Below are 21804 nucleotides of genomic sequence, written 5' to 3'. Positions count from 1 at the left end.
GATTGAGTTGTTTATCACCCTTAGTTAAGAATACACTTCCGGTCTCATCTTCACTAAGGATTACCCCCTAAGTCACCATTCCATTCTCTTTTTAGGCATATGGATACCCTCCCAATCTCACCAGTTGGCACTAGTTATACATGACAGGATACCCTTTCAGTCTCACCTATCTCGATGTTCTATCAAGGGCGTCACTCCCTAATATACTAAGTACTCTTTAATAAATAATCACTTAACAAATAAACTAGTTTATTAACCGAAACATGCAAGATATGAAATAAACGCAATAATCTATTCAATTATTCATACAAACGCTAATTGGTAAGGTTAACGAAAATATAAATAAAAGAATAATAGATAGAAGAAAGCTCATGAATATATATTGAAGCGCGGTGTCAGAGCAATCTCCGCTTACAATTGTCTTCACATCAAAATAGAAAAGTTTCGACTAAACGAACATGAAAAAAATATAAAGAAAACTGAATAAGAAAAATTATTTGTCTAAGTTTGCACACAATTTTTGTGACCCTAAGGTTGCTTATATAGGCAACAGGTACTTAGTGACCATTCAACCAAAGATACACTGATATACCAATTAATACAATGTTCTGATAAATGATAGGGTCTAAATGAAGAAATTTCCCAAAAGTGTCGTCCAAAGAATCAACCATATTTTGGCCTTCCATCGTCGCATCTTCGTGACATGGGAAGGCTCCTCGTCACAATGCCACCATCGTGAATGCCCTTCTATATTCACTGCGTCATCGTGACGAGAGGAAGCTCATCATCACGGCGTTAAGTGTATTTCTTGCCTTGGCAACTTCGTTAGCCTACTGGGCTCCCTTGTCTCATAGTTCGATCATCAACTTTTGTATTAATGGACCTAAATTGGCATCCTACACACTTAATTAGCTCATTAGTCACTCATGAGGCCCAAGTCAGCCTTACGGGTTATCAAAACAACAAAAAAATGCATAAAAACACTTATTTTATTAATATTTAATTCCCAACCTACTAATATAAAAAAATGTAATAGTTAATTATAAAAGTGTTAGAAAACAAGCTCATCAAGTGCAAAAATGACCTAAAATAACTACTACATTTGACGTCAGGTCACCCAAGCCGATAATTTTGTGGACAAACCACTAATTCTTGAGCGTGGATTCAATCTTTCCACGCAATTATTTCACAATCCGATCATAACCAGGGTCAACCGATTAAGGTGGTCCCAATTTTTCCAACAACCTTTAAAATAGACTATGATATAGATTGTACAAGAATTTTACGCGAATTTCCTAGAGGGACAAGGCAACAAAGTCTTTGTGCGAGGCACTTTCAAAGATGCCTCCTCTGTTGCAACGGAGACATTTCATAGGACTTCTCACGATACCTCGAAATTTTACGAAAATTTACAAAATAGTGAGGTGGAATACGATGAAATAATAAAATTTTTAATCAAAGGCAGAGGTACATGGGTCCTTCGGACTATAACCAAAGAACCGTTAAGGTTCGAACAATCAATTATGACCCCAGAGGCCAAAATGTGGATGTATTTTATTAGCGCAAAATTGTTCCCTGCTCAGCACGTCACAGAAGTTACCCATGATTGTGCTTTTTTATTATATGCTATCTTGCAGGGTTGGTAGATCAACGTGGGAGACAAGATCCTCGCAAACATGCGGCAATGTGTCGGAGGGCACACATGAGGATTCCCATATTTGCACTTAACTACAGAGATGTGCAGGAAGACGGGTGTAGCGATTGATCTTGAAGAACCGACTTGCCCACCAAAAAGGGTGTTAAACGAAATCATCTATGAGCAGTTCTATAGCCTACACATCAGTCACGTAGAAAGGTGAAATGAAATGTTTATGGTAAGTTTCCATTTATTTTCATATATTTCTACTTTTATCTTGCAATATTGTTAAATATTCATTATAAATTGGACTCAAGTATTTTTTTCTGAACAAAATCTTATAAATAATTTAGTAAAGAGTAATAAATAATTTAACATATTATAGCTTAACTTATAATTTTCTTATATTTACAATAATTATTAACAATAAGTATTTTAATCAATTATTTAATAATATGTTGATTTTTAGAATGCTAAATAATTAAAATTTTAAGTTTTTACAATATTAATTTAAATAAATGAAATTATAATATGTTATCAATACATATTAAAATTAATAATTTATTAAAATAATTTCATAAAAATGAAACAAATTTTAAATATTTTTATACAAATGAGACAAATTTTAATGATATACAAATTTAGTTGTATATAGCATTTAATTTTATAACATTTCAACAATGCTAATATTTAGAAAATAATAACAAACTAATATAGATATTTAATTATTAGAATAATAATTTTGTATTATGATAAATATATAAATTAAAAATTATTATTGAAAATAAAGGTGAATTAATATAAAATTCATATCAATTCGCTTTTTCAATGGCATTTATCATGTATTGAAAATTTAATCTTTACGAGTTCATTTAAAAAAAAGTCTATCCATTTAGGCAATTTTATATTCATCTTTGCATTTTAATTTAATCTATCAAACAACAAGATGAGTTGATTGACATATGTCTAGTATTAATATTACACTATTAGCATTAATAGTAATTTGCATTTAAAAAAATTGGCGACAGAGTAAAAACCAAATAGGAAAGTTTATAGCACAATTTCTCGAGCTATAATGTGGTCATTCCTATCCTCCCGCATCATAGTTAGTAGATCTTTTAGTAAAATAAATAAATAAATAAATTTTGAATCATTAGAGAGTAAATCAAACCCAAATTATGAATCATTAATTGGGTATTCATCTATTTAAAAAATAATCTCATTTTGAAAAAATTGTCCTAATTAAAATTTTCATTATTTTCTTCAAGTCGTTTGGTTATTTTTTGTTTTGCCTAGCAAGGTGCTAGCCTCCGGGTTAGTTATCGCCTGCCTTTTTTTCCCCCCACCAATCGTTTCTTGCTCCTACTCATTCACTCCACATGTCTTCTCCTTTTTCAATTTACAAATTCATTTTGTGGGTATATTTGTTGTCTTCACAAGTTGTGATTGATAGATAACAGTGTCTACCGTTTGCTAAAACTACACCGCCCACCAGCAATTTTTCTTGGAAAGTGGGTGGCTTTTCGTCAGTTTCTTAATTTATTTCTATTTTGAAAGTATTTCAAAATAACAAATGATTTCATAAGTCGATTTGAACTAGTGTTATCTTAAGTTTTATATGTTTTTTTTCTATTGTTTAATAAATTTTCAGTTTTAAAAGTTTTTGCCTATTTTTATAGCACATTTTTTAGTATTGTTTATACATATAACCTTAATTTTACAAATGATTTTAGGGATAGTTTTGTTGATGTCTCTAATTTGGTGAATGCTCGACTCTTTTACCGATTTTTGCTCGTCACTTTAGACCATCCGGGGCTAATTTCTTTATCGTATTAAGGGCTTGCAATTATTCCAAATATGTCATGTTTGAGTTGTGATAAAATAAATTGTCAAATTATCATAATAGCTTATTGATGTTGAGGCTAAAACCTCTATTGTGTTGATAGAACTTATTCTTTAGAATCTACACAAGTATTTGTTATTTAATAATTTATTTTAAAAAGAAATAATCTCATTTAGAATTATTGATATAAGAAAATAGAAAATATTAATAAATGAATCGAAATTTTTTAAAGCTCAGCAATTAAATTTAGAATCACTTTCCATTTAACCGAAGAAATTTGATCTTGAAATAGAGGGCACGTTTCTACAGTTTCTACTCATAACTTTCTATTCTATATGTGTTGAACAAGCAACTGAGATACACCGAAGAGAAGGGGATCGAACCAAAAAAGAAAAGGAGACCGAAGAGAAGGGAAGAGGAAGAGACCATATAGGCTATGTTCTCGACCCCGTGAAACCATCTTGTTGTTGTCATTTGTAAATAAGTTAAAACCAAATCTATTTACCACCAAGAACAAAACCCAGAGCTTTCTTAAGGCAGGTGGTTTGGTTTTGGTTTCTTCAATTATGCAATTCTATAGATGGCGTAACCTCTTTCTACTCAAGAGTTCCTTGGTTCCAGCTTTCTTACCTGCAAAACAAACGGCTACTGTTGCTACAACCCATGCCGTTTCATTCCATTCCACCCGTTTTACCTGTGAAAAATGGAAGAGCAAATGGAATTTTGTCAGTCTTTTCCGTTTTCCTTGGTTTATAAGTTTTTTTTATACGTTGAATTCTATGGGTGAGTTTGGGGGGAGGGTTCGGATTTTATTTTAATTGAATAGCTTTGAATAGGATATTCCCAATTGCAAGTTCATGAATTTGTATAAGAATTAAGAAGGAAAAAAAACGGGTTTCAATGTTTTCATGATTGGTTTATGTTAAAAATCTCTGCTTTGTGATTTTTGATTGATCTGTTCTGCCAATGGAGCAAATCGCTTTATTGTTAACTAGATATCGTATACTCTTTATGCTTACTGTTTGTAATGTTCAACCTTATTCCCCGTATTGTCTGGCCCTATGTTTGATCAAAGTAAGTTGTCTTCTGTGTGAACAATTATTTCTACATCTTTCCCTCTCTGGACCAAGAACGGCTTAGAATTGAGCTATAGGCGTATTAAAATTTTGGTTTAGGAATTAGGACAAAGTCTGTATGTCTTTTCTTATACAAGAATGTTTGGCAATTAAAGCTATTTTTGCAGGATGAAAGAAGCACTCGACAACCAACTAAGGTATGCAGCTTTGGGGCCTTAATACTTGTGGAATTGTTTGTGCGTGTATCTCTTAATTTTCTTGATCCTATTGCATGAGATAGGTGTGTCTTAGTATTGATATTGTTCTTGGCTGGGCTCAGTCGGTGCATGATTTCGGTGTGCTAAGAGCAGTTTTCGAATCTCCCTTAACCAAAGTAAAATAGTAAAAAGGAAGATAGGCAATTTTATGATAACTTTTAGTAGACTAAATGCAAGTTCAAGTCTAATAGCTGAGCTATAGTCATTGGATTTCTAGGTTTATGCTTGTTCTGCTTAGGCTGGGAATGTTCCTATCTTCATTTAGTGCAAATAGAAACCTAATGCACCTCAGGTCACCATGAGTACTTTGAATGTTTACATTGATCGTGTGGTGGACATTATCTACTAATAGGTTAAGATATTGCTATTTGTTAATTTCATTCTTCCTAAGTTGCTTCGTATGAACATTTTGTCTTCTTCTGTCAGTTTACTTTCTTTATTTGTTTTTCAAAAATAGAACTTCTCTGGCATTTCAAATATTGTATGCAGAGTTACGTAAGATATGCAATGCGTCAAAAGCGAGCTGAAACAAAAAGAGCTTTGAGAAACCTTCTCTTCAATAGCGATGCCTCAACTATTTCATTTCAGGTAAACTTTTCTGGACTCTTGATTGTTTATGAACCCTTATCTTATTGAAGGTGTGGTTCCGTTGTTTATTTTATATTCACAGTGTAATTTTGGTAAAAAGTTCAGATTTATCATTTTATATGGTTTTATTTGTTTATTCTGATTTACCAAGGATTTTTTACATTATTTTGCAAACAATTGACCAACATTCTGCCCAATGCTTTGGAGTTTCTATTGCAAGAGTCCAATCGATATGGTTTAATTCTGCTTATGCTAAAAGTACTACAACTCTTTGAGTGTTCTGTAAGTAAACAGACTACAAGTTGACCCAATTGTAAATGTTTTGACATGTTGGTTAACAAATGAAATGGGTTCTAGGTCCTAAAAGTATGTTGATTATGTAAAGGACCTTGGATAAACTCCAGTTTTGTACTAAATCTGCAGGGTTTATGGATTTTAGTGGATTTTGTGTTATGTTTCCTAGATATGGATTGAGTCACCGAACGGTTTACAACTAAGTCACGTTGAGAAGAGGGATTATCTTCATTTTTCTTGTTTTTTGAGCGACCTATCCTGTATAGAGTTCAACTTGTCGAAGGGAGTTGATACCTTAGAACTCGTTAGACAGAGATCCAAATCTCATAGGTTAAGTATAAATTCTGCTGATCTTATTAATAGGAAAATAGCTCTCTTAAATAGAGATTTACAGACTTGTATACTAGTAAAATATGATAAGTAAGGAAACTAGTAAAATATGATAAGTAAGGAAACTAGTAAAATAGGGAAGACTCCTAATTCATAGGCATACTGCTAATATATTGGGATTCTTTAAAGAAGATTCCTTATTCAATAAATATTCTATTTATGCTAATTTTTACTAATTGATTTACTTCTTGTGCCTGCTATAAGTGTCCCTAACATTTTTCCCTCTTTAGGCAAATCATTTTATCTAGGATAGTGCATCTGAATTATTCTTTTCAGTGGAGCTAATATTGGATACTGTTCTTCTAAGCAAAAGTATGAAGGTGACCAACCTACATCTATAGTTGGCTCATAAACCACATTTCTTGTTTTGGCATTTTCACTCATGTTTACATTACAGAAGAAGTTGTAATCGACTAATAGCAAGCCAAGCTGGAATTTTTCTTGGTCGTCAAAATAAGTGCATGCCTTGGAATTAATTTTAATTTGTTCATTATTTGCATTGCTGTAATTCAAATGTAATCTAAAATTATAGTTTTATTGTTTCATACTACGTTCCTATAAAATATCCAAATAGGCTCTGATTATAGAAGAAGCCTATGGTTTTAGTTAGGCCATTGAAAGAGTGAGGTCACAGCCTTTCAGAAATGGCTAATGACAGGTTTGATCTCATTCTGTTAACCCTAATTTTCATTTATTTAATCAGTAATCTCAAGTGTATGGGATGAATACCTTTATCCTGCTTCTCCATTACATTATACGAGAGACTGAGCTTACACATTTCATTAGTTCCTGAAATTACAATATAAAGTAATGCATGCCTTTGCTTGTTTCTAGGATGATGATCCAATATGGAAATTTGATAGGACAGAAGGTTGGGATTCAGATGGCTCTGTTAAGAAGTGGCAGTCGAGGTTTTCTGGCCAACATACTAGGAAATCTAACCATAAAAAAAGTAAACATGAGCTTCCACTTCCATTTTTATTACTGTCATATTTTTGTCTCTTTAAGTGATTTTTTCAAAGCCTCTTTTATGCACTGTTTTCACAGCTGAACTGGGCATATTTTAAACCCAGCAACACTCAGATCTTTCCGTTCTTTTTTTTTAACTGTGTAGAAGTCTTAGGAGAAAAAATTTGGATAATCTTTACTTTCAAATTTAATTTCTTTCTTTTTGTTAGGAAAAAATTGGAATGGAAAGCAATATATTAGGGTTATTAAGATTAATCAATTTTAGGTATTTAACCAAGAAAAAATCACAATTCTTTTAGAATGAAATAGTCGGCCAATTTTTCAATCTAAGAAAAACAAATGCCTAATACCCAAATTGATTAATCTTAATAACCCTCTAATATTTTAATTTCCATTCCAATTTTTTTCTAAAAAAAGAAATTAAATCTGAAAGTAAAATTGTCCAAAATTTTTCACCTGATACTTCAATTACGATGAAAAGAAAAAAAGAAGGGAAAGATTGGGCGTTGTTAGTTTTATTTTAATAAGGTAAGATAAATACAAAATCTAAGGCTTAGAACCACTTATTTTGATTTAATGGCTAAAACCATTTTGGTTCTCATTTTAAAATTCTTACTATAGTTGCCACCCTTTATGTTTTCATAAAATAGCTTTTAAAGTTATGCATATTATATCTGGTGTTGTCTGTAAAATCTTATGTTTTATTCATCTATGTATTATTTCATAATAATGAGTACTTAACACAGAGTCCCGGACAACTAACATGATCACAAGTAACTGAATTCCATCGTTTCTTTCTGACACAATTTAATAGGACAAAGGATGGCAAGGAATTTGAATTTAGGTCTTCAAATTACAGCTGGTTCTTTGAAAGTAGCATCCTGATATCATTAGTGAAATGCCCATCGGTCAAAACTTTTTCTTGTTTAGTAGAATGTTGGACCTCATCATGATATAGAAAAAGTTATTGAATTCTGTTATTAGGGTCTTGGTATCAAAAGCTAACTGTTATTTTCCATTCTTATTTGCAAAGATCATATTTATCTATCAAATGCATAAGAATACAAGGGGCAATAACCCACATAAAATCAGAAGTTTGTTGATTTTTTTTTTTTTGTAAGGAAGAAAGGAAAGACAGACCAAATTTAGCAATCAAATGTGACTTGCTATATTTTCTAATTTTTTTACATGATTTACATACAAAGTGTAGCCTTATATAGGAAAAATATTGACAAGTTGGCAAGCATGAGAACTTGAAATTCCTCATTGGTTGATTTCTGTCCAATTAGCACCGTTAAAGTTATCCTATCAAATTTAAGATAAATAAAATAAGTTAACAACTTTTCTAAACAAGTTGGAAACTTGCTAACATGTATCAAAAACATCAGGACACTCTGCAGCAACTCAACTTGGCATAGTCGGTTAACACCTTGATGGTTCGCCCTTCAATATCTTAGAGTATGCCAATCAGCAAGAAAACTTGCGTCTTGTGTGTTCGTGAGTCTTGTTCATATTTGGCCAATCCGCCAGATAGTCCGCCAATGGTTGTCCGCTAGATAGTTTGCCAATTGATAGACTATCATTCTTCTCAAGCCTTGCTTTTCCAAGAGGCTTGGTCAGAATATCCGCCAGCTGACTCTCTGTGCTGCATTGAACTAGAGTCACTTTCTTGCTCTGTTCGACTTCCCTCACAAAATGATACTTGATCTTGAAATGTTTTGTTTTTCCATGGAAGACAGGGTTCTTCACAATTGCAACAGCGAATTGATTATCACACAAAATCTATGTCGTTTCATCCTATTCAAGATTCAAGTCACTTATATGTTTTCTCAACCAAATTGCTTGGTTGACTGCTTTTTGGAACTCTAGGAGAACACGCCAGAACCAAGTGAGAAGAGGTATCTAAAGGTGCTTCGCACATCCACTGATCCTGCGCAATCACTGTCACTGTAGCCAACAAGCTTTAATACATCTACCTTCATGAACCAAACACCAAAGTTGGCGATTCTTTTGATATATCTTAGCACCCTCTTAGCAATATTAAAATGTGGTATATTGTAGCAGTGCATAAACCTCGATAACAAACCTACTGCATACATAATATCAGTTCGTGTTGTTGTTAAATACAACAAGCAACCAATAAGACTTCTGTAATTCTTCTTGTCGACCTTCTCAAAATCTTCATTGTTGTTAAGCTTTTCTCCAAGTGCTACAGGCGTGCTTGCTTATTTGCACCTTTCCATGCAAAAACTTTCAAAGATCTTCAAGGCAAAGCTTTGCTGACTGATAAATATCCTTTACTAAACTTGTTGCACTTTCATGCCTAGGAAATATCCCAAGGTCTGACATCTCAAACATTTTCTCCATCTGCAGTTTGAATTCCTTCACCAAATCATCACAGCTCCGATTACAAAGAAACTATTAATGTTGTGACCTTTCAACCTTCTTCACATAAAGAGTTGGCTCATTGAGGCTTTTCTCAAACCCTAAATTTTGTAAGTAATCATCAATTCTTGCATACCAAACTCTTGGAGTCTGTTTTAGCCCATATAAGGTTTTCTTAAGCCTATACACCTCTTCACATCCTTTGAAGAGAACTGACTTGACATTTAAAAAAACTGACTTGACATCTAGCTGATGGATCTTCCAACCCATTTAAGCCACCAAAGCTAACAACACTCCAATCGTATCCAGTCTTGCTACTGGAGCAAAGGTCTCCAAGTAATCGACACTAAATTGCTGACTAAAACCTTTAACAATCAGCCTTGAGCTTAGTTCTGAACACCCATTTAACACCAATAACCCTTTTATATGATGACCTATTGTAACACCCCTTACCCGTATTCGACGCCGGAATAGGGCATGAGGCATTACTAGAACACATACTCTTGTAAACGTATTTAACTGAGTTATAAAATTTCATCTAAATTAAAACTTTCAAATTTTTTTAACATGCTTTTATAATTCTTCACAATATATCCTTAAAATATTATATTCATAATAAATAGGGCATACTAGACCAGATACATACCCATGCAATTCAATGCTTCATTTTCATTTCATTTAGTTCACAATTTCTCATGCTCACAATTCAAATCATATCACTAGCAATTACCATGTATTTCAATTAAAACACAATAATTAATAATAATTAGATTTGAATTACAGTAATACAAACTTACTAGGCTAAATTGCAGAAATACCATGATACAGGGGCATTTTAAAAATTTTTCATTTCCCTCGACTTTCCACGCGATCTTGATCTAAATTAATAATTTCATTCGATTTATTAATTTAGACAATAAAACTATTCAATTCTTGAAATTTCGTTATTTTTTTCATTTACAAAATTACCCTAAAATTTTACTTTTATTCAATTTAGTCCCGAACCTAAAACATGTAAATTAGCTATTTTTAAAATAAACTCATATTATCGAATATTCACATATATTTTCCTCCTCCTCCACTCCATTCCACATCCTTAATGTACTTAACACTCTTAGAAATAACATTTTCTAAAGTTTCATTATTCACCCTTAAGTATATTCAAAGCTGTCTATCCGAGTCAGTATCACTAAATTATTTTTATCTGGAGCTACAGAACTCCAAATTATGCACTATTAGTTTTCCCTGAAACTAGACTCATATATCTTTTTACCATAAAATTTTCAGAATTTTTAGTTTTGTCAATTGGTACAGTTTATTCTTTAAAGATTCCATTGTTTTACTGTCTGCCGTTTCTGACCTCTCTTCACTAAAAATCAAATATCTCTTAGTACAAAATTCTCATGGTAGTGTCATTTATTTCTCTTGAAACTAGACTCATTAAGGAATTTAATCATATAAATTACAAATTACAATTTTTTTTACAATTTATAATGATTTATCAAAGTTAGAATAGGGGATTCCAAAATCAATCCAACCCTGCCATTTTCAATTTGGTCCCTCAAAAATTTTCACCTTTTTCAATTTGGTTCTAATCCATCCATTTTCCTTGGTTTCTAGATCATTCCACCCTTAAAATATTTACACCACTGATCTTTCAACTTTTTCATATTTACACTTTAACCCCTCAATTTTTCAGTATTTACTCTTCGGCAACAAAACTTTTCTCACTTTTGCGATTTAATCCTTTCTTGAACTAATATGTCATAATATACTTCCCAATGTTGACATAACTCTAAAATTTTCCCTTTTTGTCTCTTTATTTCCTTATTTTATTATATCAAAGATAATATTTTACTGTAGAAATTTTTGGGTATTACACCTATCAACTAGCTCCCATGTCTTGTTCTTGCGAATCATGCTCAGCTCTCGTTGCATCCATCTAGCCTTCTAGTGCTGCAACTTCTTCGAAGCTCGATGGTTCAAGAACTGCTACATCAGCCCTCTGATAGATTTCAGCAATTGGTTGCATGCCCTTTACTAGTATGTCATTAAAGTCTTCTTCAAATTGTTCATTTGCAAGCTGTAACCCTTGTTCAAGCTCTTCTTGATTGAACATCTCAGTTTCAGTAGCATCCCATCTTTATGTTTGCTCTTTGTCAAACACATCCCTACTCACCATAATTTTCTTACAAAAAGGGTCATAGATCTTTTACTCTTTTTATTGCTACTGTTTCCAACTAATATCCCAGGCCGCGATCTTCTTTCGAGTTTGCTTCTTTTCACCCATGGAACATAAACAAAAAAGATACAACCAAATCCTTTTAAGTGAGAGATTGAAGGTTTGTACCCGAACCAAGCTTCAAATGGAGTCTTCTCCTTCACAACCTTGGTTGGCAATCTATTCAACAGATAGGCTGAAGTGTTTATTGCCTCAGCCCAAAATTCATTTTGCAGCTTGCTTTCAAACAACAGACGTCACGTCACGTCCATCACAGTCCTGTTTTTTCTCACATGCTTTATTTTGCTGTGTGGTGTAAATGGTAGTGAGCTGGTGATGAATCTCGGCTTCTTCAAAATAGCTTTCAAACTTGTTTGAATGTACTCGGTTCCATTATCAGATCTTATCATCTTCATCTTGTGTTCTATCTGACTTTCAACCTGTACAACTTATGGAAAACTTTAGTTACATCAGATTTTTGTTTCAAAAAATAAATCCAGCAATACCTTGTGCAATCATCAATAAACAGAATGAAACATCAACTTCCATTCAAAGAAGGTGTCTTCATGAGTCTGCATGCATCAGAATAGACCAAATTTAGTTTTCCATTGGCACACCAAGCTTTATTCGCTGAAAATGGAAGCCTCGCCTACTTCCCAAGTTGACAGACTTCGCAAACGCCAATTCTGATATTCAATTCTGGTCATATTCTCAACTAAATTTGATTTGCACATTTGAAGGGACTTATAGTTCAAATGTCCCAATCTTGTGTACCAAAGATTTGTTTCATCAACTAAATTGGTATAGACATTCAAGGTTGTCAAATTCCAATCCAACACAAAGCATCTATCTAACATTGAAACTGTCACAATTTCTTGTCTCAATGAATCAAATATAGTGCAGTCACTATCTTTAAAGATAGCAGAGTATTTCTTCTCAAGCAATTAACCAATGCTAAGGAGATTATGATCTATCTCAGGCACTAAAAGAACATATGTATTTACTTTAGTACCTGATGGCGTGTTGATCAACACATCACCTTTGGCCCTAGCTTGAATGAGTTCACCATTTCCGATCCTCACTTTTGAAATGCAGCTTCTGTCAATCTTTCTGAAGATGCTTTCATCTGAGGTCATATGGTTTGTATATCCACTATCAATCAACCAACCCTTTGCGACTCTACTTCTTGATGTAAAACATGAAGTTGTGAGCACTTGCTCCTCTTGAGCATGGTTCCCATCAGCAGTTTGAGCTTGAGCATTGTGTTGCTGCGATTTTTGTGTCCGTACTTTGTTCTTGATACCTTCTCCATGTGACCAAGCTGCTTGCAAGCTCTGTACTATACGTCTGGTCTGAACTAGTAGTATTTCTCCAAATGAGTGGTCTTTTTGCAGTGAGAGCATAGCGGATACTTCTTTTTCAACCATCTCTCCTTGGCTTTTCTTTCTTGTCTGTCCAGCCTTTCTTTTTCTTTTGTAATTTGATGAGCTCGAGCCTTCCCTATTTCTTGCTTGAGAGGCTCCTTCAGTATGCTCCTCCTGCCTTGCTAATCTCCTCTGTTCTTCAGCATACAGGGCATTTATCAACTCTGATAGAGAGATCATAGATAGGTCTCTCGAGTCTTCAAGAGAGGATATTTTTTACTCATGCCTCTCTAGAAGAGTTGTGATGACTTTCTCGACTACCCTACTATCAGCAAATTAATCTCCAAGTAATCTGATGTTGTTTACAACAGCAATGATTCTGTCGGAATATTGTTTGATAGTCTCAGACTCCTTTATTTTCAAGTTCTCAAAATCCCTTCTCAAGTTGATAAGTTGTTGGTGCCTTGTCTTCTCTGTATATTGAAACTCTTCCTTCAGCTTGTCCTTAGCTTGCTTTGGAGTTTCGTAGGCCATGATCCTAGTGAAGATCATACCATAAACATCATTCTGAAGACATGACTTCGCCTTGAACTTTATAGCACGATCATCACTATGCTGTTTGATTTGTGTTATTGTCGGATTGGCTTTCAACGGTGGTGGCTTGACATCTGCATTCACCTCCCATAAGTCGTAAGCTTGTAGGTAAGTCTTCATCTTAACTACAAAAATATGGTAGTTTTCATCGTTAAAAATTGGTGGTGGAGGGGGTGTAAAACTAGCTGAAGACATTTTAATGGTAACAACAAAGAAAAATGACCCTCCAAGATGATTGGCTCTAGATACCAATTGTTGATTTTTCTTTGTAAGGAATAAAGGATAGACAAACCAAATTGAACAATCAAATGTGACTTGCTATATTTTCTAATTTTTGTACATGATTTACCTACAAAGTGTAGCCTTATACAGGAAAAATATTGACAAGTTGGCAAGCCTAGGAACTTGAAATTACTCATTGGCTGATTTTTGTCCAATCAGCACCGCTAAAATTATCCTATCAAATTTAAGATAAATAAAATAAGCTACCAACTTTTCTAAACAAGTTAGCAACTTGCCAACGTGTATCAAAAACATCGGGGCAGTCTACCGCAACTCAACTTGGCATGGTTGGTTAACACCTTGATGGCTTGCCCTTTAATAGCTTAGAGTGTGCCAATCAGCAAGACAACTCGCATTTTGTGTGTCTGCGAGTCTTGTTCATATTTGGACAATCCGCCAATGGTTTTCTGCTAGATAGTTTGCCAACTGGCAGTCTGTCATTCTTCTTGTATTTGGCCAGTCAGCCAAATGACTCACACTATAGTTGTCCCCGGAGCTGCTTGATCTGTTTGCATTTTGCTTGTCCGACACATGCATGAATGGCCATCTCGCAACAGAGATATCAACCAGTTGTTTGAGACAATAATACCAAGATATCATCCGTAGTAAAATTCACCATTTTAATTTAAGTGTAACCCCTGTTGTTATTTGATCTGATTATGATGTTTTTGTTGAAAGACAAAGTTGTACCTTTAATGTTTCTGTTACGTGGTAATAGATTAACGTCTAGCTTATCTTGTTTCCAAGGTAAAAACCAAATCCACATTCAAATAGGTGCTAACGTGTTACAAGTGCTTGCTATACAAAGTTGTACCTCATGTGTCCTTTTTTCACACACAGGAAGGTTTAGAAAAATTTTCTCTGATGACTTTGATCATCCAGAGACAATGTTTCAAACTGTGTTTGGGAAGAAATGCTATACTTGGTCTTTTAGTGGGGATTTTACTTTCCGAAGTTCAGAATCTGGATTTGAGTGGAGAGAAAAATCAGACTGGACCAATCAAAGAACAGAAGAGTGGGAGCCTTCTAGTGAAAGTGAATCTGTGGATGAGTCATATGCTGTAGGATCATGTTCTGATAGAGCAATCCTTGGTCTGCCTCCAACTGGCCACTTAAAGCTCGAAGATGTTAAAAAGGCATAAGTACTTTGAGTGTTTTCATTCAACTTTAATTTTGAGAGGCCTGACTTAAAGATTTCATAAATTATAGTTTTTCCTTTTCTCCCTTTTTTTTAATGGTATGTATTCTAAAATTATTAAAATCATTTTGCAGCTTCCGCTTATCAGCTTTAAAGTGGCATCCTGATAAAAATCAAAGTCCTTCACAGGTTAGTTAGACTTTTCCAATATTATTTATATATAATTATTGAATAGTGGGTTGTAGTTTTATGAATATTCTCCAAACATTTCTAGGCCCTTCATGATTTTGGCTGTTGGTTGAAACAAAATTCATATATTTTCATTTGTGCGTTCGTTTATTGGGGAATTCGAGAGGGGTAGTAGGGCACAGGAAAGATCCTTTTCGAAAACAATGCTTATTCGCTTCATTTAGCTTGCTGATCCATTGCTACATCTATCTTTTCTTCTGTGATTTATTTCTCCTATTCTTTCTACAAAATAGTCGCATGATATTGATGCATTTATGCAGGCAATGGCTGAAGAGAAATTTAAGACCTGTGTTGCGGCATACAAATCATTATGTAATGCTTTAGCCTGAGGTGATTAGTGCTCCTTCAAATTTAAGCTACACAGAGAGAATAATATCTATCTATTTATAAGCAGTACTGATTACCCGAGTTGGTTCTCCCAAAGTTTTAGTTTTTGGTCTCACAATTGACAATGGGCCTTGTATTTTCTTTTTCTTTTTTTTAACAAGGGAACATAGATTGTATAACTTCAATATGAAATATAAGGTGATTAGAGATCTTGATGATGATTCTTACAGGGAAAGTAATATGGAGTTCCCTATATTAGGAATTAAATTACATTTCGTCCCCTTAATTCAAAAACTGGAGAAATTAATTTTTGTACATTAGATCAAAAAGTAAATTAATCTTTTTTGTTAAAATTTTCATTTATTTATATGGTTAAAATTGTTATGGTGATGGAATAATCATACAGTGGCACATGGCATGCTATGTATATCTTATCTTGATGTACGAGATCGCTTTTAATAATAGAAATAAATGAATTTCAACGAAAAATCAATTTGCTCTTTGATCTATATGATTTGCTTATTTTTAATAAATATAGTAAAATGTAATTCAACTCCTAAGAGCTTTCATAGTACTTTTACCTAAATTTTACTCAATTTTCATAGAACGAAAGTATTTATGATGTAATTTAATTTTGTAATGCATGCATGCATATAAAATCAACAAGCAGCTTGTCTCGTTCACTTGATGTAGGATTTTTGGGGTAATTTACCAATAAAAGCTTTTTTTTTCAAAATTTACCGAAATGGGCCAACTATTTAATTATTTACCGGAATGGTCCATTTTCCGCGAAATCGCGTCCACGTCAGCGCGATGTCAGGGTACGCGCCAGGAAATCGCGTTCATGTCAGCGCGACTTGCTGACGTGGATGGAAATCGCCCCCTAGAGGACGCGATTTGCTGACGTGGCATGAATAGTTTATGTTTTTTAGCTTGAAAAACTTTGAAAGGCCATAACTTTTGGCTAGGTTGTCCAATTGAGACGATTTTTTTTTATTTCGAATAACTTTTCGAGATCTACGTGCTGACAAACTGCTTAGAGATGAATAGGGACTAATTTGTAAAGTATAATTTGTTAGTTACGAGTATAGGGACTAAAGTGTAATTATTTCAAAATTAGCATGAAATTTTTGTATTTAAGAATATTTGAATGTTATGGAAGGATGAAATTGAATTTGAATTAAAAAACGAAGCTTAGATTTGAAAATATGACTATTTAGGTTTTAGGGACTAAATTGAATAAAATGGAAAATTTTAGGAACTTCTCAAAAGTGGAATGAGCTAACTTATACCTATAACAGATGATATAAGACAATTCAGAAAAAATATCCGTGTTTACTTCAAATAAATAAGGAAAATAATGATTTGAATGTTTCAAAATTCAATTTTAAACCGAAAAAATCGAAATTTAGGGGCAAAAAAGGATCTTTTTCGATGAAAACTTCGAAAAACCGCCTTCGGCGGTTTGCCAGCGCATAGATCTCGAAAAGTTATTCGAAATAAAAAAATTGTCTCAATCGGACAACCGAGCGAAAAGTTATGGCCTTTCAAAGTTTTCCAAGCTTAAAAACATAAACTGTTCATCCACGTCAGCAAATCGTGTCCTCGTAGGCGCGATTTGTGTCCACGTAAGCAAATCGCGCTGACGTGGACGCGATGTCTGACATCGCACTCGACATCGCTACGACGTGGACGCGATTTCGCGGAAAATGACCCATTCCGGTAAATAATCAAAAAATCGGTCCATTTCGGTAAATTTTGAAAAAAAACGGCTTTTATTGGTAATTTGCCCGGATTTTTGAATTTGGAAATTATATAACAAGGAAAAGTTGATTTGATTGTGGGATTGCCTACAAGTGTTTATATAATCGAAAAGTAAAAGACCCAAGCCACGTTACTGTTAATATTCTCAACTAAATAAGAGAAAATATTATAAATGCTGGGATTAATGAATCAAGTGAAACCTCTCAATCTCAAATCCTGTTTGAAGAATTGTATATGATATTAAAAGAAGCCTAGAAAAAGTGAAAGCGAAAGTGATGAATCCAAAAGGAAATAGTGTACATAATAATGATAACCTAGAGAAGAACATAGCAGCAAAGATTGAGAGTGTGTAAAGGTTATCCTATTGCAGGTGCACGAGTGCTGTGTTTACGACTTCATCAAAATGTGCAAACCTTTTTACATTGTAGCATTGTTGAACGCTGCTGATGCAGGTCTACAACAGTCATTCATAAAAAACACAAGCAAACCAAACCACTTCCCACTAAAGAAAAGAAAAACGTTTACTTGAAATACACAAACTCGTCTTATTCCACTCTTCACTTTGCCTCACATGCTTATTCAGAACAAATGATGAAGAACATATACATTTAAGGAAAGGAACCATTTACTCGGTTGCCTCCATCTCCATGTTGTATCAAAAGGAACTTTTCATAACTCAAATCTGCTTTCCACGCAACTATTGTACAGACACTACACTATTGACTCTGACCCACTTAAACAAAATTTAGACAGACAAAAGTAAGTCACTATTTGTCTTAATCAACCAATAATTGGCATTGGAGAAGGGTCATTAGCTACAATTTGATAGGCATCTCCTTCAGCGTTTCTGTTTTCTTCCCGATTTTGATTAACATTCTCGCTTTCAACATCCTCTGTTGCTGATTCTTGATGCAGCCGTTCTTCTTGGGCACCCATCATGTGCATCAAAAGTTCTTCAGGCTTTAACTCATAACCAGAGCCATCAATCCTTTTAGTTTTTTCTTTGTATAGAGCATCTAGCTGGTGAAAGTAAGGACACGTCTTGGAATCCTCAGGCCGCTTCTTATTGCTTTCTTTCACTCTTTTGAAGTACTTATTCATATTCTCCCATTTCTCTTTACACCTCTTAGCGCTTCGATCATAGCCAAGCTTTTTCATGGCTGTTGATATCTCCTCCCACAGAGGGCCTTTAGGTCCAGCGTCTTGATACTGCATATCAAGATTAGTCCTCAGTCTTATCAAAGCCTCCACTTCATCTTTAGGCCAACGAGAGGTACTTAGGTGCATATAACTCTCACTACCATTGCTATTTTCTTGCCTATCAACAACTTTCTCAACCGGGAATGAGATATCAGGCAATTGCACTGAGGTCGTTTGATCCGAAAACTTCTGTAGAAATGCCAGCACAGCAGCATCTTTAGCAGCTGCAATCGATCTCTCTTGCACCAATAGCTCGCGTTCCCTCTTAAGTCGAGCCAATTCTTGTACCTTCCATGCTTCCTCTCTAGCCATCCTATCTAGCTCAGACTTCTCTATTGCCTCTATAAACTTCTTCTGCAAATTCTCTTGCTTCTCCATCATTTCCCTCATCAATCTCTCGAAAAAGTCTGTCAGTTTCCTCTTTTTCTTTCTTGTCCCATCCGATTCCTTACTAGACGAAGAAGTCGTTGAGGTAGAAGTTTCATTGAAATTCGAAGCTGGGTTTCGGACAGAAAATGGAATAGCATCATGGATAACATTCAAAGGCTCTACTGAAGTGTTAATATCTCCACTGGCAGGTGGAACCAAGGAAGGATGATGATCCAATGCTTCTAATTGCTCAAAAAACCTATAACTCTTGCCGTTTGATTTTCCAGACCGACCTTCTTTGGTTCTCCTATGGTATTTGTAAACATTCTCAAATTTCTCTTTACATTTTTTGGCACCTCTATTATACCCGAGCTCAGCCAATTTCCTGATAAAGGAATCCCATTATTGCACCTCGAAATCAATTACTTTAACTTGACAATAATGTAATAAAAGTAAAAAAATTTAAAAGATTGTTAAGATTACTGAACTTTGAGAGTGTAATGGAAACAAAGTAGTTTTTAAAAAAAGACTTGTTTTTTACCCATAAAACGTTTTTACTGCATTTACAGTATAATTGAACTAGAAGGAAATCAATATCCCAAGCTAAGCAAAAACCCAAAATTTCCCCACTTTTTCACTGGAGGACCCAACATTTTCCTACTTCAAAAATAATCAAACATGGTTGAGAAGAAAAGGAAAGGAAGGAAACCTGGAAACTTCTTCCCAGAGAGGAGCCTTGACACCAGAGTCTCTAAAAGCAACGTCCATTTCAGACCTTATCTTTAACAAAGCTAAAGTCTCCTGCCTTGGCCAACGGTTCCCTGAAAAATTCCCTTCACTCTCTTCATTTTTCACCTTAGCTTCCTCTTCATTCTCTAAGCTGACGTTGTCGCCGACTGTATTACTTTCTGGGAAACTTGAATTTTCCATCATCACGAATAGCAGTTCAGTAAAATAGTTTACAGCCCCAAAGCCCCGCAAAAAAAAAAACTGTGAAATTTTAATTGGGGCTTCCTTGGAGATATGGAAAAAGTAAATATTTTAGAGTTGAAGGAAGGATTCTTTTTTTCTGTTTAAGGTAAAGTTTTTCTTTCCCTTCAGAATTCTACCATTTTATTGGGTTAAGTAGGTAAGAAAGGCAGATGTGAATTAGGGTTTCTCTAGAAAAGATAAGATAAGATGGGGAGAAGAGTTGCTGCGGTGCATTGTGTGGGGCAAAAACCAAGCTGATTATTTTCCTTTGATATTTCCTAATTAATTTATTTCAGGCACAATAATTCAAATTTTAAATCCCACTCTAAACATTTTTATTTTACCATTCAATTAAATATTAAACTTTTTATAAATATATACTACATAATCCTATTTTCATTCATGTGTTTTATAATCTAATATTGTTTATAATTATATAAAATATGTTTTATAAATTTTATGTGATGATTTTTTTATTTGTGATAGAATTATACTTCTTTCATTATATTATTATAAGTTTGAGTTTTTTATTATAAAATCACTTAAAACTATTCTTTTAAGAAAGTAATATTACTTTGTTTTAATTTAAATAGAATAATTGTTAAAACTCATGTTTTTTTTTTTTTGAATAATACCGAGGCACAGTTATTAAAGAAGCTAAACAAAACGGTGCGCAATAAATAAAGATACCCATTAGCCTCGGTTTCCTGGGATAGGAGATAAAGAAACGAAAAGGCAAAAACCAGGGTTTCAAAACTAAATCCAAAAGAGTGTAAGGAAGCTCCAAATCGAAGCATGAAGGAGCCCTAGCTGAGGACGGAAAAACCTTAATCCGGCGCAACTGGGATCGGGCAGTCAGCCTTCACCACCAACACAGCCATATCAGGTACATCCTCTACCCAAAATCGGTCTTCATTGAAAGTAGATCTTGCTTTAGCTAGAATATGGGCCACCCGATTCGCGTTCCTATCAACAGATCTGAAAATTATTTTATCAAACATTCTAGCTCTTTGCTTAATTTCTTCAACATAAACCCCAATTGCAGATCTATCCCTACCCATCTCAGTAATACGCACAATAGTAGATCTTGAGTCCCCTTCAACCACTAAATTCTTGAAACCCATGTCAGTGGCAAATCGCAGACCATCCGAGGCAAGCAAGCATTTCAGCCATGAAAGGATCAGAGACAAAATTGTTCCGTACCATACCACTTCCCAAAACCTGGCCTTGGGCGTTCCTAACAACAAAACCAGAAGAAGACTGTCGGCTTTGGGCATGAAAAGCAGTATCAAAGTTAAGCTTGAGCATCGGATCCGTCGGGGGGCTCCAGCTTTGCTTCATCGTTATCCTTGCCTCGGGTAATTTCGCTCTGAACTCCTTGAGTTCACGAACAAGGCTGATAACTTTGGCACTAATTTCTAGTGCATGTTGTTGTTTCCCTTCCATGACATGTCTATTACGAGCATACCACAAACCCCAAATTGTAATGGCGATGGTAAAACAGGCGTGGGTGTCACTCGATCTCATTAGGTGAGTAAACCAGCTCCAGTAGTCCTCATGGTTACCAGATAGAGTCCATTCAAGATTAACCTGTCTCCAAACTTCCTGTGCAGGGCCACACCGCGTGCTTATATGTAGCGGAGTCTCAGCTTCAATATTACAGCGGGGACACATAGGGGAAATAGCAAGTCTTCTATTGTAAAGTATAGATGCTGTAGGAATAAAATTGTGTAATATTCTCCAATTTGCTATCTTATTTTTGGGAGTGATTTGGAGAGACCAAATTTTTTTGTAAAAGTCAATATTACCTTGGGTAGAGTCTGTAGAATCAGAGGCATAGGTTAACATTTGATAGCCACTCCTGACTGTGTAAAGTCATGTATGTT

At 34.4% G+C, this 21804-nt stretch overlaps 3 protein-coding genes across 4 annotated transcripts; 1 reads left to right on the top strand and 2 right to left on the bottom strand.

The window, feature by feature from the left end:
* The first annotated feature begins 3754 nt into the window (after positions 1–3754).
* LOC105763646 (uncharacterized) lies at positions 3755–15834 on the top strand. Of its 2 annotated transcripts, none has more exons than XM_052625091.1 (7): positions 3755–4204; positions 4723–4752; positions 5302–5400; positions 6919–7036; positions 14740–15035; positions 15172–15226; positions 15547–15834. In XM_052625091.1, exons 1-6 carry the CDS (start codon positions 4046–4048, stop codon positions 15202–15204), a joined length of 735 nt encoding a protein of 244 aa, XP_052481051.1. In that variant the 5' UTR covers positions 3755–4045; the 3' UTR covers positions 15205–15226; positions 15547–15834. The 2 variants fall into 2 exon arrangements, with proteins under 2 accessions (XP_052481051.1, XP_052481050.1); XM_052625090.1 differs by having other exon boundaries at positions 4711–4752.
* Positions 15835–17897: 2063 nt separating this feature from the next.
* Positions 17898–20242, bottom strand: LOC105763645 (trihelix transcription factor DF1). The gene is made up of 2 exons (XM_012581928.2): positions 19656–20242; positions 17898–19331 (listed from the first exon to the last, which is right to left on the bottom strand). The coding sequence occupies exons 1-2, from the start codon at positions 19877–19879 to the stop codon at positions 18158–18160; spliced, it is 1398 nt and encodes a 465-aa protein (XP_012437382.1). The 5' UTR covers positions 19880–20242; the 3' UTR covers positions 17898–18157.
* An 801-nt stretch (positions 20243–21043) lies between these two features.
* Positions 21044–21592, bottom strand: LOC105762097 (uncharacterized). Its single transcript, XM_012580009.1, has one exon. It carries the CDS (start codon positions 21590–21592, stop codon positions 21044–21046), a length of 549 nt encoding a protein of 182 aa, XP_012435463.1.
* Positions 21593–21804: the final 212 nt, after the last annotated feature.

This window comes from Gossypium raimondii, chromosome 12 (assembly GCF_025698545.1).
Source record: "Gossypium raimondii isolate GPD5lz chromosome 12, ASM2569854v1, whole genome shotgun sequence".
NCBI classification, from domain to species: domain Eukaryota; kingdom Viridiplantae; phylum Streptophyta; class Magnoliopsida; order Malvales; family Malvaceae; genus Gossypium; species Gossypium raimondii.
This window is presented reverse-complemented; position numbering and strand designations above follow the sequence as displayed.